We start from the raw sequence: 16,551 nt of genomic DNA, 5'->3' as shown, positions 1-16,551 counted from the left end.
CTCAAAGAGAGGAAGTGGGTTCTCCTTTGGCCAAGTAGTCATCAGCGTTGTTGCGGTGTATGTGAGCTAAACAACAAATCATTTAGATCCATGTTCCTTGTTTCTCCGAAAATCGGTATCCGCTTGAGGGCTTGTAAGGCTTACAGGACCCAGCGGAAATGGAGCTCTATTTCCATTAACGGAGTTATTCTTCGAATTGCCCAGAATTCCACATACTCGATGGGTAGTCTGACAATGGCTCCACGAGCCTCTCCCTGCTAGCGTGTATTCGCGAGCAAAATGTCTAGACTTGTATAGTACATAGTTCTTACCGACAAAGGGGTAACTTTTCAATTATGCATGTCTTATAATTCGAGCCGTCTCTCCAGCTGAACCTTGCCGAGAACCGATTCTGTGAGACATAAAGTATGGCTACATGTACTTACCTCTTTGTGGGTACAGATCAAGTGTACCTCGTACATGTAGTTGTTTTTAACTTCATGCTTTCCACTTAGCCTCTTCGCACTAAGGAGGATAAGCGTGAACCATTAGCAAACACTTGGTGCGAGTACATGTAGTCCAAGGTACATGTAGGTTTCCCAAGGTGCGGCAAAGCTCAAGCTTCAAGTTGGTTTCCTGCGCTCATAACGCATGTATTGATTCAAGTATAAACGCCGCATAGTGCGCAGACTACGGGGCTTGTTTTCTCCAAAACAATCCAGCCCGACTATAGCGACTGTTGGATATGGTAAGGAACTTTGAAATAAATTGAGCCATCGGGTATGTATGTACTAGTACTGATCCGAAACGGAAAACGGATACATATAAAGACTCCTATTTGACGATTCGTATGCAATATTACTTTCATAGCATTTTCGAGCCAAATATACTAATCGATAGCTCTCTTCACGGTCTTAACCTGCGAACAGCAGTTACAAATAATATATAGAACTAAAAAGCTCGAGTTTTTCTACCCAAGGTCCAAACTCGCACTTGGATTTAAAATTTTCGGACCTCATGAAATATCACTTTTTTAGGTTGTCATCATTCTTCTCCCAAGCGCTGGAGCCGTACTGGGCGCATTCAGTGTACAAGTATTTCGTTTATCCCATTCTCAGGCAATTTGGCAAGTTATTGAGTTTGTTGTGGATTCCTTGGTGGCTTTTCTGGCTTGATCATGCCTCGACTTTTAGACCACCAACGCGCAATCACCTCGACAACAAGGTCATCCCCAATAACCTTTTCCTTTCAAAAGGTCTATCGGTGTACACATTCTTCAAGCAGAACTTTACTGAAACGTCCCCACACACGTCATGTATTCTAGTGTCTTCCATTTTGTAGCTGTGGTGGCACTCAGTAAGCTTTGCACCTAATTCAATCTATACGATGGGGCAAAACAGCCTCCGCCATACTCTAAAATATTGGATGTAAACAAACAAACATCATTGTTTGTTTATATCGCTGCTCTCTTTTTCTTCTTCTAAATTTTACTTGGCCAATCTTTGTAGTCAACCAGAAATATCTCTATAATCTTCAACTCATTGAGCAGCCGACCAGTCTCTGTCAAAGTTACCAACTGATTCATTTACACCAAAAATTGGGCCTCACAGTACTCTTCGCTTTTTTCAATCTTTTTCCCATCTATACTTCATCAGCATTCCTTCTTCTTAGCGTTGGCAACATCTCACACCGTCATCATGCTTCTTCTACGCTGGCTTTTCCTCTTCTTGGTTCTGGCCTCGTCAGTGGCCGGATTACCAGTTCTCAGCAGCAAGGCAAAAGTGCCCGTCAATTCCCGACCGGTAGTCCTGCACACGGGAGATGAAGAATCATCCTCGTCCCCCAACTCTCGACCGATTATCGTGCACACGGGAGATGAGGACGACTCCCCATCTCCCAACTCTCGACCTGTGATCCTGCACGACGGATACAAAGCGCTACGGTTCGACTCCCTGCCAGCAACTGTACACAGCAATGGCAAAAGGTGGCTATTTTCCACGAACATGCAGAATGCGGATGAAACTTGGATGGTTCTCATCAATGCCACTCCCTACATGTGGAAGAGGAAATACATCCACCAGTACCAGATGCCTGACTGGTTATCTGCCTGCCCCGAATACATTCTTCCGGGCCAATCTGTTTCCGTTTGGATCAGGCCGGCAAAAGGGGCTTTCAACTGGAAAGACTCTGGCGCTGATGTCGAGTATCATCTTATGGGCACCTCGAAGCCAACGTCATTCATGGCCAGCTTCAGCAACGGCTACCCCAGCACTCTCAAAATCCAATTTCGGGAAGAACTGTTCTCTATAAACAATCTCAAAGACAGCAAGCACAATCTTGGAGTGAACAAATTTCCCGGTGGCTCGGCCTTTATTCTCGCCGGCACAGAAGGCGAGTTCATCAGTAATGATCCGCCCATCGACTGGATGCAATCCATGCTCCCGGAACTCGCCGACGTTGCCTTGCGAAAGATTCTCCTCCCAAGATCGCACCACTCCGGCATGTGGAAAACGTTTCGGGGCGTTGGCTTTGCAGCGCAAGCAAACACAGTGACTCAAAGCATCCATCTTCACCACCAGCTCGGAGATGGCGGTATCCGCGTTCTTGATTTTCGTCCCGTCAGAATCGGAGACGACTTTCACGAGTCACACGGCGACCACCTACTTGGCATGTACCATGGTCATTTGGGGGCATCTCTGAGCGAGATGATTAGGTTCGTCAACGAGTTTAATCGGAAATATCCTGGAGAGCTGATCATCTGGGATGTACACGGCGACCAGGCTTGGAACGGGGATCATGGTTTTCGCCCGCTGGATCAACAAGACCGAGAGGCTCTATATGCCCAGTTCTTGGATCTGGAGCATCGAATGAGCTTCCCCGATAACGACACGGATGTCTCTCAGTGGCCACTCGACCGCTTCATTGGCAACAGGTCCTCTGCCGTCATCGTCAACTTTGATGAGACTTGGCGCCAAATGGATGGCGATAAGTTTCCCGGCAGTCAACAAGGATTCGTGACGGGCAGGAATTTCCCTCTTACCCACCGGTGGAGCAACGCTGGACACGTCCACGACATGGTTCAAGATCAAGTCAACAAGTTCCACGAGGTGCGTTGGACGCCAGACAGCCCGGTGCACATTGCCGACTGGGTGATAACTCAGCAGGGCATACAGGCGGCGCTGCCTACACACAGCATCTTGGAACTGGCAGCTCCTGCGTGGCGATCGCTGTTTGAGGATCTGTGGCGGCAGTCGACGAGCGAAACGTATCCGAACTGGGTGGGAGTGGACAATGTGCGCGGCAACCAGCACAAGAGCCTTATCATGGCGATGAATCACTGTTTGGTGGCTAAGAAATGTGGTGAGATGCTTGGCAAGGTAAAAATGGGAGACGCGGAGAAGTAGATTGACTTGTTCGGGGGCATCTGGGAAGGTGAAGATGGATGATATCAGCGACTTTATGGATATACGAAGGAAATTTATAGTATGCCTGTGGGTTATAGGTCTTTGCTAGCGTAGAGGTCACTTGGCGTCTAGTAGAATTGTTTTTGTTCGAATATTGCATCCATGTGATTGAGGTTATATCACCGCTTTTCAACTCAATACATAGCCTCTTCAAACACAATGCAGCTCGCTAATACATCTAATATAAGCAGCTAATATAAAATTGATGGCAGCCTTAAAGTTGCATGAATTACGAGCAAACGGGCACACAAAATAGTAGATACGTAGATGCTACTATCACGCTCGCCATTTGTTCAGGGTAAGTCAAGTGCTTCATACGAGCTAAGTCTACAATTTCCCCCTGAATAATCATCAATAGATGACTCGCGTACGACTTAGCAGTGCATTAGACAGCAATACATGTAGGAGACGTTCATCCTTTCCTTGGAATCAGCTCGTAATCGAATACTACTGCTATTACCTTGTACCCCAGAAACGCGATTCATCCTCAGCGTTCCAAGGCAATCCTGGCCATGTCCTGCGAGGAAATCAAAATCTCGCCCGTACAGTAAGCGAGTTTCAAGCTGCCAATACGAACAAGAACCGCTAGGATCTCCTCGTGAGCTTAGCGATCTGCCAAGCCGGCAGCGAAGTATTACATGTTGGGTGGTATTGCCTGTAATGAAAGTGCAGAGTAAGATTGACAACGTCAGTGTAAGCACGGAGCTTGGGCTCTCTAGATTCAGCAAACACACACGTGAGCCACGTAGCTTTACGTTGTACGCGAGTGTGCGTCTGTTTCTGCCCACCATGGTGTAAGAAACTGGGGGGATTTAATAACATCTACAGTCTGGCATCCACTCGAACTGGGACAAGCTTTCATGTTGCTTTCAATATGCACATACTACAGTATCTTGGTACACGTATAGTGTAAGTAGTGGATGTCCCGAAATTCCCACCTGAATCCATATTATAAGGTGTTGGCTGATGCGTGCTTTGACAGAGGACTTGGGCGCGAGGACGCGCCGAGCCAGCAGCGCGGTGTCGTTGCCCTGCAGAGATGAATGAGAAGATGCATGAGATGAGGCGATGATCCCTCGCTTACTGCTAGTGCGATCTGGGCAGTGGTTGAAAGCTGAGACTATTCTTGACCAGATGGGAAGCCCGGACAAGACCGTCCGTCTATTTACATCCGTGCTTTGGCCATGTATAGTATTCGTGGCTGCCCATACAAACAATGCCACTAGGACTGCATCCATCTAATTACATGCACGCTCAGACGCCTCAGGGAGTGGGATTGAGATGAGAAAGCCACAAGCTCGGACGCTTCCGTGGGCCAAGTAGGGATGCACCGAGAGGGCTCTGCTGAAGGCGTCCGAGAAGGAATCCAGAGCTGAGGACATGGAGGCTTAGACCAGCACAGTATCCCAGGCCGAGATTCATACATGCCTACCGACTCACACACACCTTTGACTAGCAGTGACATTTCTCGTACGACCTTGACCTTGCATGTGCAAAGCGCGTGTACGTGTCCGTGTATACAAGCAGGATACGGAGCCGAAGCCCGCGCGCCCTACAGAACATGTCGGAGCCGAGTGCTACTGCGACTGGCCCCTAAAAGAGCAAATGCAAAAGCGTCTGCCTGGCAATGTGACCTTTGCCCGCTTTCGCAGCTGCTTCTAGAAACAGTTGTGCTTTTATCCGTTGGGTTACAATACAGACTCGGTAATGTAGGTATCCTGTCCGTGGATCACCTGCTGCAGGCAAAAAAAAAATGCATGCACCGACAAGGCCTGGCTGCATGGCTGCACGGCCACTTTTTCACAGGGAGGGAGGATCTTCCAAAAATGAAACAATGGCAAAAGAAGAAGAAGAAAAAAGAGAGCTGTATGTGCTGGGTAAATTAGCCACGTTTTCCGGGACATGGGAATGGGATAAATGAGAGGGATAAAGTATGCCACTTGCCGCATTGGGGCTGTTTCGGTATCCAATTTGTCTCGGAGAAATTCTCCTGCAACAGTGTTATCCGGGAGAGACTACCCGCTGGAAATCCTGCTACTGTACGTATAGCCCTTTTTTTTTTTTTTACTGCATCCTTATGAGACAGATGATGGGCAGGAGGGAGCGTAGGGGAGGGTCGCTTTGGTTGCTCCATGTGATTGTCATAGGCAGCCAATGTAAGTAGGCGGTGCCCAAAAGGCAACAGAAGAAGGGTCAAGTCATCGGTGTTACTATGTACTTGTGCTATGTGATGTCTGGTGATAGGGGCTTAGGATGGCTCTTTCGTCCTCGTTGAAACACTGGTCGAGGATCTTGAATGGCAGTCATATCCTTTCAAACAACCCGGAACATGTACGCTAGAGACGAGCCCCGTAGCATAGGTAACGTTGGCTACAGTACGAGCTCTACACGTGTACCTTGTTTCTTTTTGCTAGTCTACCAAGGGATATCAACTGCGGCATGGCAGCGGCGTGGTGGCCAGGGTCCAGGGTTACGGGAAGTGGTGCCGCTACTCTCAAGCTGCGTTCTGAACATCACAGGGCTGACTAACAGCTTTTCTTTTTCGACCAGGGAGGGGGCACCCTGGACATGCAAGGGAGAGAGACAGAGAGTCTTTTCCTCTTTTCGATCTGTTCCCCGGGCGGTGCCCACTTCATGAGGTGTGACAAGGGGCAGGGCGAGCATTGCCCGTTTAGTTAGTTCTGGTTTGTGGATTAAATACTCGCCGTGACACAGGCGGGACTGGCGGGAGGGATTGCCGCGGGATCTCTGTCTTTGGTATAGGGCCATCTCGAAACCCGGAGTTTCTGCTTTTGAATCTGGGAAAAAAAAAGAAACACCCCAATGACTCGGGAGAAGTTGTTGGTTGTTGGTTGAAGGGAAACCCAAGATACTGGTACCGAGTTGGCAGAAGTTGGATCTGATTCAAGACGGGTAGCGGGGAGGGGTTACATTTCCCCAGAGATGAGTTTTGATACAGATTGCGAGTATAGAGAGGTGTTTTGTAAAAAGAAGAGAGTAGAAGAGCGCCTGCATGTGTTTACTCCAGGTTAGTGGTTGATGGGTCAGAGTCTCATACTTCCGTGGATAATCGGAATTATATGGAATTCCGTGGATAATCGGACTTTTACCATGCTGCTGTGCCTCGCAAAATGGCCAGTGGAACTCCCATTCTGTTTATAAGTATACGTACTGTATTAACCAAAGCATCATATGCATCGAGAATATTATTGGATTACAGAGCACTTTGGAGGACAAACTCCGCTAGCCAGTTGTGCAAGGCAATACGGCGGAATTAGCATTGCCAAAGGTGCTCAAAGGCTTTGAAATCAACTGCTGCAAGCCTGCGGTATATCAGGACTTTTTCTAAATCCGCTGGAACTGGGTATAAGCCGGTTCCAGTGCTTCGGAGTATGACTGCTGAGCGAAGCATAGGGCCATGATGCTTCTTTTACATCAGCCCAGAGATCCCCCTGACAGCGGATAGACGGACCGCAGACGGGAAGCTCTTTGGCAGGGGAAAGATGCGTTCCGGCCAACAGGTAGGCATATTACTATCCTGTACAAAGATCGGGCTAGAATAATATGCTCGTACTACGGCATGCCCATGCACGAATTGCTCTAGACAGGTACGACTGCTGGCATCATGGAAACCCTGCAGCGAACGAGGCAGTTTGTGCACGTTTACCGTACGTCTTCCAGGGTCTATTATTAAAAAGGCCGGATTTGGAGCTGGATCAACCGAGCGGCCAACTTTAATTTTTTTTTGTTTCCAACAAATTGCCAAATTGGGAGCTTGGTCTTTTCTGAGCCGTGCGTTTTTTGGTAGTGGCAATGGCGATGAAATGTTTCGACTCATTATATACAATCACTTTTGCGAGCATTTCATATTAGCGAGATTTACAAAGGGACGGACACATGTGATTTAAGAGAAAAGGCGGAGAAGAATAATAAGAAATAATTGGGAAACTTGAAAGAAACGATTAAAATCTCCGCCGGCACTTTTTTTCTCTTTTTCATGTGATGGGGCCCCCTTGGATCCATCCAAATGTCAGCACCAATGCCGGATCTCACACACACACACACTCTTTCTCGCAAAAAGTCAAAATGGGAAATTATCACATGTGCTAAAGAGGGAATGTGGATAGGGCCATCCGCAGCTCTCACTGGCGGGCAACAAATCTCAATGCAGGCAGTAGTCATCTGTGGCAACAGAGGCAGTTGTTTGGGTCGAACCGCTTTCCCGGGAGCGAAGAACGGGGTCGATGCGGAATCTTCCGTGTTTTTTTAATGTTACATGTGAGCGGTTCCAAGGTTTCTAGATGGAATTTGTAAGACGAGAACGATGATCCTTATGCACTTGATATAGGATGCTGCATTGAATTTGCCACTGTTAGGCCATGGCCGTTTTCATTGCTTTCAATGTTTGCTTCTTGTGTCTCTTTGTCTTTTAAATTAAGAAATGGTATTGTAGCTGATACTATCATGACAACGCCAAGCGGCACCTCTACAAAGCGACAATCCGAATTCCGCAAAGCACCTGTATGGCCCCCTGACGTGGTTTCTGGCATTGGCGTCTAATACAGAGCCAACATTACTCGTACGACAGCTGCCATCTCCAACCAGGGGTGTCCTCTTCTGTAAGATTGGCATGGGTTCTGGGGGAAGAAGATCCGGTGTGCAAGGGGTCATGGCGCCCTCTCGGCTCTTCACCTTGCTCTGTCCCTGCTGTCCATCTCACTTGGGGGCGCCATCCCAGAGAGCTGGGCTCAGAGCCACTGCGAAATGGCAGGGCCCATGTTTTTGGTGCTTCCATCGTCTTTGTCGGTCCTGTCTGACACAAAAGCGCTCGAGCCAGGTGCTAGTATGGTATCGTAAAAGTGCCCGCAAGTGCTACAGTACGAGTATAATCCCAGCTGGTGAACCCCCCCTGAAATTGTACTTGTGCCCCTTCGATGACATCGACGGGAGATCAAACTCATCGACTGTCAATGCGTCTAGGGGAAGCAATGCCACGTTCTTTGTCGTGCTGCACTAGATGTAAAACCGAAGCGCGAGAAGCTCATTTCGTCGATGCCATACAATTAGGGGAGCAGGCTACGGCCGCATTGAGCCTGCGACACGAGGCGCCCCAGCTGGTCAAGATGCAAAAGGGTATAGGCAGCTAAAGAGCGTGCAGCGTGGAGTCTTGGAGCACACGTGAAGACCTGGTTGCGGGTTCGCTGCTGGTAGCAGATAGATTGCTCTCAGCAGGATACTTGTACTACAAGAGCATGTGCTCTGAGCGGTATTGCGAGTACTGCGCCCGTAAAGTACAAACAGGTTTCTATCTGGTGTCTACTGTATGATATCAAGAGACGTGACCTGGAAGGATTTCCGTAGCCCGACTTGAATGTTGCTGCCTACAAGAAGATTCTCCCTGGTTTAATAATCACCTCAGTTCCACATGGTTCATCGGCCGTACGCCGGGAGTATCTACCACCAAACACACGTACTTGTATGAGCAACGGCCTACTCTGGATATTTTGCACATCCTCATGTCGCGGGGGGGGAATTCGAACACGCTCGGTGCGAAATTGGGTAATGCGACGTTCGCTTGTATGAAGCCGCCACAGCTGAGCTGAGCAGAGCTGGGCAAATAGGAACGAGGTCAGGTGTCAGTTGAGTGTCTACTATTTTTACATAGTGCGCGTGTGTCGTCCTTCGCCTACGGTGCACCCCAGCCAGCCACCAACAGCTCCTTTGCGGCATTCTTGCGGCATCCCCATGCCATGTGGCCCCCGTCACCGATCGCTTTACGAAGCCGCAGGCTGCCTACAGTACAAGTATGTGCGAGTATATACGCCAAACAGCCATGGCCTCCTTGATATCGGAACCCTCTCCCGTGGACCGAGCGCTTGGGTTTTGCAAGTAGGACACGAGTCGTTTCCATGGGAGGGGCCTGTCAATCGCTGCCCTGGCATGTCTAAACTGCTATAGTAGTAGTTCCTACTTGTGCTCAGATTTTGACTCCGGGGCCAAGAATGAAATCGTGAGTGGACGGACGGGCTGATGGAATACAGATGGCCCCAGATCCAACTGCCTGGTGTCCAGCGGTATAGAGTATAGAAAGCTCTGCTAGGGGTCATGTTCGCGCGAAGTTATAGTACCTAGATGTAGATGTATAGATATGCCGTCAGCAACCTGCGGTATATATGCACGCATTCCATGGCTTTGATGACGGCGTGCTCGGTATTTGTCCATACAGTACCAATGTCCGTCCACAAGCTCCGGGGAGCAGAGCAGAGCAGAGCTAATTGTGCATAATGGCTCTTATTGCTCCGTACGAGTGCCAATAGCAAAGTGGCCTGTCGTCAACGGCGTCCAGCATAGAAAAGGGAAGTCTGCGCCGTTGGCACGGTCAGGGTTGACGCCCGCTTTGGTGGAGAGTTTTGGCTTCAAAAAGGCGAAATGGGATAAAAGTGACCAGGGCGACGTACCGGCTGCTGGAAAAGCAAGCGGAAGACGCTAGCGGGGACTAGCGGCACGCGCTAAACGACTAGTCGAATTCCCGTTTTGGGTCAATGGTCGGGGCGCTTGGCCAGCTCTTGGCTTAGCGTCTGTGCGGGCGGGCAGCGGGCGCCTTAGTCATGCCGCACTGGCCTCTCAGCGCCCTCGCCCTAGGATTGACGCTGGGGCTTTGGCGCTTTGCCCTCTGTACTGCACTGTACAGTACCGCTGTATAGCTGAGCGTTTCGCTTTTGCTGAGCGTTTCGCTTCCGGGAGCGACTATCTGCTAATATTGGAGGCATCGGAAACCATTGTCCAGAGGAGGAAATTCTACATGGGTGAGCAAGCGTCGGCTCGAGAATAGTCGAATTGGGTGCAAGGTCGCGTACGGGGCGCTAGGAGAATGTCTACGGAGAGCCTATCTTATCTAATACTATTTGATTCTCTGGACGACGGGACTGTACAAGCGATACAGGGTGTACAAGCATTCGGAGGGTTTCTGTGCCCAAGTGGGTGTACATATGTACCGTAGCTAACGCAGTATCTACATGCAGTCTCCTCTGAGCGTCGCTGATTCAATGCTTCGTCTCCAGTTGCAACTCGTGAAAAGGCACAAAAGTAGGCATAAGCAGTACCAGCTGGCATCCAGATCCCCATATGAGCACTGTTGAGCCAATGGATCTGATGCCATCTCAGGCTGCGTGGCTTGTGCGTAAATGCGTAAATGCGCCAATCGCCGTGCTTCGTGCTGGGCAAATCATCACCATGTCCCCTCATTTCATGTTATCAGGTGTGCTGGACCAGCAGCTTCCAAAACAGCAGTGAACCAGGCAGTCCGATGGTTTGCAATGTCCGAAGCATCATCATCACCAAATGCAAACTTGAGCATTTGCGGGCACAAGGCCGCAATTCAACACTGAATACCTACTGTACCACAAACCACGTATATGTATTCTAGTGTCCTAAACCAGTTACTCCGTGCAGGTGGTGCCATGAATAGCAAGCCCGGGTGAGCACTTGAACGACTGACTGACTGACTGATCAATTTTATGGAAATACGCTCGCTGGAGACGCTGCTGAGCTTTGCAGAGGTTTGCAGTGCTGTGTGCTGTGCTTGGCTGCTTTGGGATCTCTGGCGGGGGGGTGCTGTTCATTCGCCTGTTCTGGCTCGGATGCGCGTGAGGCGGCCCGCGGCCTGGTCCTTGTCTGCTGCTGGAATTAAGGGTGCTGGAAGGTGTTGTTCTATTTGCTGGCCCCGATTGCTGGGAGAGCAACCCCCAAAACGAGGGCTCCCTTGCTTGGATGCATCGACATGATTTTGTGGTTCTGGTGCACCTTTTCGGCGCGAGCTGCGACGTTGGTGCTCGTAGCAGGATGTAGGTAGGTAGGTAGGTGGTATATACATGTACAAAGGGCAGTAGATGCGCGGTAGACGCCTCCCCCGCCTGGCCTTGAGTGATTCTCACATGGAATCACAAATGCCTGAATGGTGACGGCGTTGCTGCAGCTGGAGCCGCCCTATGAGCGGAGATGGCTGGGCACCAGCACGCGAATTCATGCCATATTCCTTGATGCTAACGCCCTCTAGCTGGCTAGTGCTTGTGGCGTCTGGAGCTGTACCGCCGCCGTGGTTAACGCCGCTAGCTTGGCTCACCTGTCTGGCAGCTTATAGGCTCCCAGCGCTACGGACGGCGGCCGTCTCGCTTCCCACAGTGTGCAGCGCCGTTGACGTACCTCTTGCTCCTCTCGCTCCTCTTCGTGCCATCCCATCTCTCGGGATCGAGGGCCGGGGGGTCGGGACCTGCCAACTGGCGTGGGCGGCGCGTTGCCAGCTCCCCAGAGGCCCTTGTACACGCTTGTATATACTTGTGTAGGCGCTATCCAGGGCTGCCCTGCCATGCCCTGTGGCGCCTGGCACCGGCTCCGGTCCATCTCCAGCAGACAGCGGTGCTGCTGGGGAGGCCTGGCAGCTGCTAGCAGGCCCAGCGCACAGTGTCTCGGTAACATGAAGTTCTGGTGGCTGCTGCTGCTGACCGGGTTCGAATGATGCTGGGGCCTTCTAAATGGCATTTCCCCCCATCTCCGGCTCATATATACTGGTACCCGCTCCTCCTCTTCGACTCGGACGGGAAAAAAAAAGAAGAAGAGAAAAGAGAGAAGAGAAAAAGCTCCGACACATCCTTTTGGCCTCCCTGCCTTTCGACAAGATTGACCTCACACATCACCACCCACTGCTGCCACCGCCTTGATATTGTAACGCGCAGCAGCACTTTCAACACCACAGAACACGCCCGCCAACGAGCTGGAATCCAACCAACAGAACCGCCCCTGCAGAGATAATTGACACCCGCCTGCGAATGACTTGTTATGCGGCGACCCCTCAGCTCTTATTTCCAGTAGACGGGACGACGACGACGACACCACAATGCAGCGCCAGGACACCTCGAGCTTCGCTGACGCGGGCGACATGATACTGCCTCAGCTGCCGCCCATGGAGGGCGCTCTGCCCATTGATGACGCCGATTCCGCCCTGGAGCAGGCCTCGATGCCCCGGCCCAGGGCCCGCGAGCGACACTATCGAAGCCGCAGCAGCCTCGCCATGGAGGTGCTCTCGCGCCGCATGAGCCGCCAGACGCTGCTGCAGCAACACCAATCCCGCCCAACGTCAGCCTTTGGCGACAATGCCGCGTTGGACAGCCTGAACGACATGCCCATGGAGATGGATCTCGACGACGCCTCCCCGTCCATGCCTGTGCCACCCTCGGCGCAGCGCACTCGCCCGTCGCGGCGCTTCCTGTCACTGTCACTTCCCCATGTCTCGCCAATTGCCCCAGAGACTACCATCGACCCCGAGGTCGCCTCCAGAGTCCTTGCCCGGATGCAGGCCGACGCCCAGCCCGCCATCAGCCCGGCCCAGTCGTCCAGCAGCCCAAACCTGGCGCCAGCCATTGAGATTGAGGCTGCCGTACAGGCAGACGACGCCGAGGCCGATGAGGGCTACAGCGAAGGACCGGACGAGTATCCCTGGCTGGGCGAGAAGCTCGCCGGCACGCTGAGGAGCCAAGGACTGCTCAGCTTCACCACCTCTGCCGAGGCGGCCATGCGCTGCCCCAAACTCGTGCGCAACGTGCCTCGCATGCGCAAGAGGTCGCACAAGAAGAAGGAACACAGACTCCGCACCTCGAGAGAACCCACCGGCGAGTCGAGCCAGCTGAATGCCATGGCTGCTGTCGAGGAAGCAGCAACAGCACACGCTTCTATGCAGTAGCTCTCCCACTCTACCTTGAGCTGATCTGCACATCCACTATCCTTTATTCACCCTTCAACTACCTACTATATATTCCTGCTCTCTGCCACGGCTGGCACAAACAAACGATTTAGACACGACATTACGCGGCGTTTTTCATTTTGGGAGGGGACTCGACATCACATCAATCTGCATTTTGTACACGGGACTTTCTGGCGCAGGCCAGCTACACATACTACATACATATTCACTTCTCAAATTGTTCTTATTTACTGCACATTTTCTAGCGGGAGTCCAAAGAAGAAAAAAAATGACATCGACGTTCGACACGTGTTATACACTATCTACACCGGCGTTTTCCGATTTTACTCTTGTTTTTGTTTCTTTGTCCCCTGCTTTTTTATTTATTTCCTACCCACTCTATTTTTTTTCCCTCCCTCCCCTGGACGTGGTGGCATCGCCTTGCCCGTGTTACCACAGCCATGGGAGAAGAAAAAGGGGAATGGATGGAGCAACACTTGGGAAAGGAAGATGGCGTAACATGGGAAAGAGGGGGGAGGGACCCATCTGGATGCATCTTTTGGTAAAAAGGAATGGGTACAACGGCGTTTTTTTCCCCGGCCATGCAGGCTGGGGGTGTTTCTGGGACTGGCTGGGAGCAATATTTGGGTTTTTTTTTCGGGACATGGAACCTGACTCGCTGTTTTGATGCGTGGGGGAACCGGCGAGTTTCCACCGCGGGACGGACGGGCAGGACAGCACTAGAATATTCATCAAGAAAATCGAGAAGCAAAAAAATAAATAAGCAATGCCTAGTACTTTGGTAGTACCTTTTAGTATACCCCATAGGAGCAAACGTGTTATACTTTCTAGAAGCAAACGGCCCTTCTACAGCCTGTGGCGCGACCTCGCTTGTGTGTGCACAGTATGCACGTACAGTATGCGTCTACTGTAAGCAGAGACCTCGACATCACATCATGATTGTGCACGCGAGGCGTCAAGCTCTGTGATTATGTCTTCATTTCCATTCTCCTCATTTCCCCCACTTGCACAACGCTGTCTACAGCATACGTATGTATTTGTATGGAGTGCATGTGCATATAGACATGCACAAACACGTAGCACTACATGTGCTCCGGTGCAAGCAGTCCACGTGGTATTACTGCGTTTCCACCCTGCTGCAGCAAAACAGCCATCATCATGGACAGCGAAACCAATCCAAGTAAGCCCAAAAGAATAAAAAAAAAAAAACTGGGCGCCAATCTGACCATCTTTCATGCGGCGATGGCGATGCGATACCGCCAGCTTGGACTCGGGACCGGTTCAAGTGGATTTGGGCTTATAGGGGGGGAGGGATCCTGGCCAAGGTCTCCAGCGGCTTTCCAGCGATATGGGCGCTCCAGTCGTTGCTTGTTTTCTGGTACCGGCGCCGATTGGGTGGCGCGGGCGCTAAACGGGCGCTACGAGGAGGCGGTGAGCGCGTCGTCCCGGGGGTAGAAGAAGCTGAAGCTGAAGCCGGACTGGGCTGGAGCTTGGTGTGGATTTTGCCACTGGGCTGGAAACGTACGTGGCCGTGACCACTGATCTCATCAAATTCTTGTGCTGCGGCGTCTTTTCGATTTTGTTCAATCTCGATGTGCAAATTCCGATGCTCTTTCTTGGCCGCATGAAACTCCACCATGGCTACGATTGTCCAATCATTGGGATGCTGGCCATGCATCAACAGGTGCTCTTCTGATAGGTGCTCGAATCCAACATGTCCATCGCCATAGACCACCATCAGACATTCCTTTGTCATCGCCTCTCGCCTCTCCTTTGACGACATTTCCCAAAAATGCCTGCTCTCCAACTCGGATAATGGAACTTGCGAGACCGGTCAACGGGCCGGCCATGTACAGTAACCTCAAAGAAGCACGGGCTCGATCATGGTGCCATCATCGTTCTGGCTTCGGATCCTCTCCGGGAGGGATATTGCTTTCCCAGTTCGCCACGTGCTGAGTCGTACGTTGACTGGGATATTTCCTAGCCTTTTACTATCCTTCTTCTTGTTCGCCCTACAGTACTACCACCAAGTCTCTTTATATGATGCATCACCCCTGGCTACGAGGGTCGAGTGACCCCTGTGCCAGAGTCTTCATGCATCAAGAATAGGCTAAGATGGGCCGACACAAGTGTCCGGATGCTGACTTGGAACAAGCTAGATTCGGAAAACCGCGGAACCGAGCGTCGATTAATGGCCACGACTGCGAGTCCTCTTGCTCCTCAGAGACATCCTCCCTTCGTGCCCAGGGGACCGTTCGCAGCTCGCCCTTTGTCCACACAAAGAAAGAGTCAACCTGACCACCTTGGCCCCGCCCAGCCTCATGGTGCCCGGATGGCTTCTCCCTGAGCAGCGGCCGTTGACTTGGCAATGACATTCGTTGCTGAGACATTGCACCCCCGGAACCGCGGTCATGGACGAAAGGCCTGGCTCCTGTTGGAGCTGAGCGAGGTCAGACGATTGAGAGATTGCCACCTGCGGAGAACGACTCAAAGAACTGGCTGCAACCGCGCCGAGCCAAAGGGCCTGATCGGCAGTTGTTGATCTGAAAGCAGGGCAGAGATGGGGAAGCCGCTCGGTGCCTCGCATTAGCTGCCATCAAGGCTCACGATATGCAGGGTGGCCAGTGCCATGCAGCAGCGCTTCGTTTCATCTTGTTTACTGTCACTCGCCTTTCATCTCTCGGGAGCAAGTTCGAGTCTCTGTCCAACAATTGATCTGAGCGAGTGCTCACTTTCTACTGCCATGTGGGCAGATCACGCCTGCGCCAAAGCACGGCCTGCCCACCAGCTACATGTACCTATGCGATGAGGTTCTGACGCCCCGATCGCAACGAGATTGAGATAGGACCTTCTTTGTCTTATTATCCATTGCCCCATCGTCTTTCCAGCTTAGCTTCACTTTTGACAGCAGCTAGTGGGATAGCCCTTGACGGCTGGGCCTATCCCAAGCCTCGAGATACAGCTGGGGAAGCGGCAATGGAATGCGTCGCCACGGCCCCGCGCATTCCTTTTCCGTATACGGAAAGTCCAGCAAGGAACGGAAAGCTTTGGTTGCTGTGGTATCTTTCCGGAGTATACAATTGGTGAGTGAGCAATATGGCTGCGTTAATATAGACGAGCTATTTGGTTGATGATTCTAGTTGTGCTCCGTGCTTGAGTCTTGAGGTTGGACATTCGGTTGATGTCCTCTCCATCTCTCTCTTTTCCTCTTTTCTTTTCTTTTCTTCTCTTTTCCCTTGTCTCCAAGACGCATCTCCACACTCTTTTTTCTACTTCGCCTCTCTCATTTTAAACTTTTTTCTTTTTTCAAACTTTATGTGTTTATATCGTCGGATCCGGCGAATACTGACT

General features: G+C 51.2%; 5 protein-coding genes across 5 annotated transcripts; 2 read left to right on the top strand and 3 right to left on the bottom strand.

The window, feature by feature from the left end:
* Positions 1-1,492: 1,492 nt before the first annotated feature.
* TrAtP1_003358 (uncharacterized protein) lies at positions 1,493-3,557 on the top strand. Its single transcript, XM_014087350.2, has one exon. It carries the CDS (start codon positions 1,677-1,679, stop codon positions 3,381-3,383), a length of 1,707 nt encoding a protein of 568 aa, XP_013942825.2. The 5' UTR covers positions 1,493-1,676; the 3' UTR covers positions 3,384-3,557.
* Positions 3,558-5,858: 2,301 nt separating this feature from the next.
* On the bottom strand, positions 5,859-6,212 carry TrAtP1_003357 (uncharacterized protein; the record flags this gene model as incomplete). Its single annotated transcript, XM_066111850.1, has 1 exon — positions 5,859-6,212. One exon carries the CDS (start codon positions 6,210-6,212, stop codon positions 5,859-5,861), a length of 354 nt encoding a protein of 117 aa, XP_065967929.1.
* Positions 6,213-7,322: 1,110 nt separating this feature from the next.
* On the bottom strand, positions 7,323-7,625 carry TrAtP1_003356 (uncharacterized protein; the record flags this gene model as incomplete). The annotated part of the gene is made up of 1 exon (XM_066111849.1): positions 7,323-7,625. The coding sequence occupies one exon, from the start codon at positions 7,623-7,625 to the stop codon at positions 7,323-7,325; it is 303 nt and encodes a 100-aa protein (XP_065967928.1).
* Positions 7,626-12,336: 4,711 nt separating this feature from the next.
* Positions 12,337-13,179, top strand: TrAtP1_003355 (uncharacterized protein; the record flags this gene model as incomplete). Its single annotated transcript, XM_066111848.1, has 1 exon — positions 12,337-13,179. One exon carries the CDS (start codon positions 12,337-12,339, stop codon positions 13,177-13,179), a length of 843 nt encoding a protein of 280 aa, XP_065967927.1.
* A 1,318-nt stretch (positions 13,180-14,497) lies between these two features.
* Positions 14,498-14,983, bottom strand: TrAtP1_003354 (uncharacterized protein; the record flags this gene model as incomplete). Its single annotated transcript, XM_066111847.1, has 1 exon — positions 14,498-14,983. One exon carries the CDS (start codon positions 14,981-14,983, stop codon positions 14,498-14,500), a length of 486 nt encoding a protein of 161 aa, XP_065967926.1.
* Between the last annotated feature and the right edge of the window lie 1,568 nt (positions 14,984-16,551).

Source organism: Trichoderma atroviride, chromosome 2, assembly GCF_020647795.1.
Source record: "Trichoderma atroviride chromosome 2, complete sequence".
NCBI classification, from domain to species: domain Eukaryota; kingdom Fungi; phylum Ascomycota; class Sordariomycetes; order Hypocreales; family Hypocreaceae; genus Trichoderma; species Trichoderma atroviride.
The sequence above is the reverse complement of the archived record's forward strand: the minus strand, read 5'-3'. Positions and strand labels throughout refer to the sequence as shown.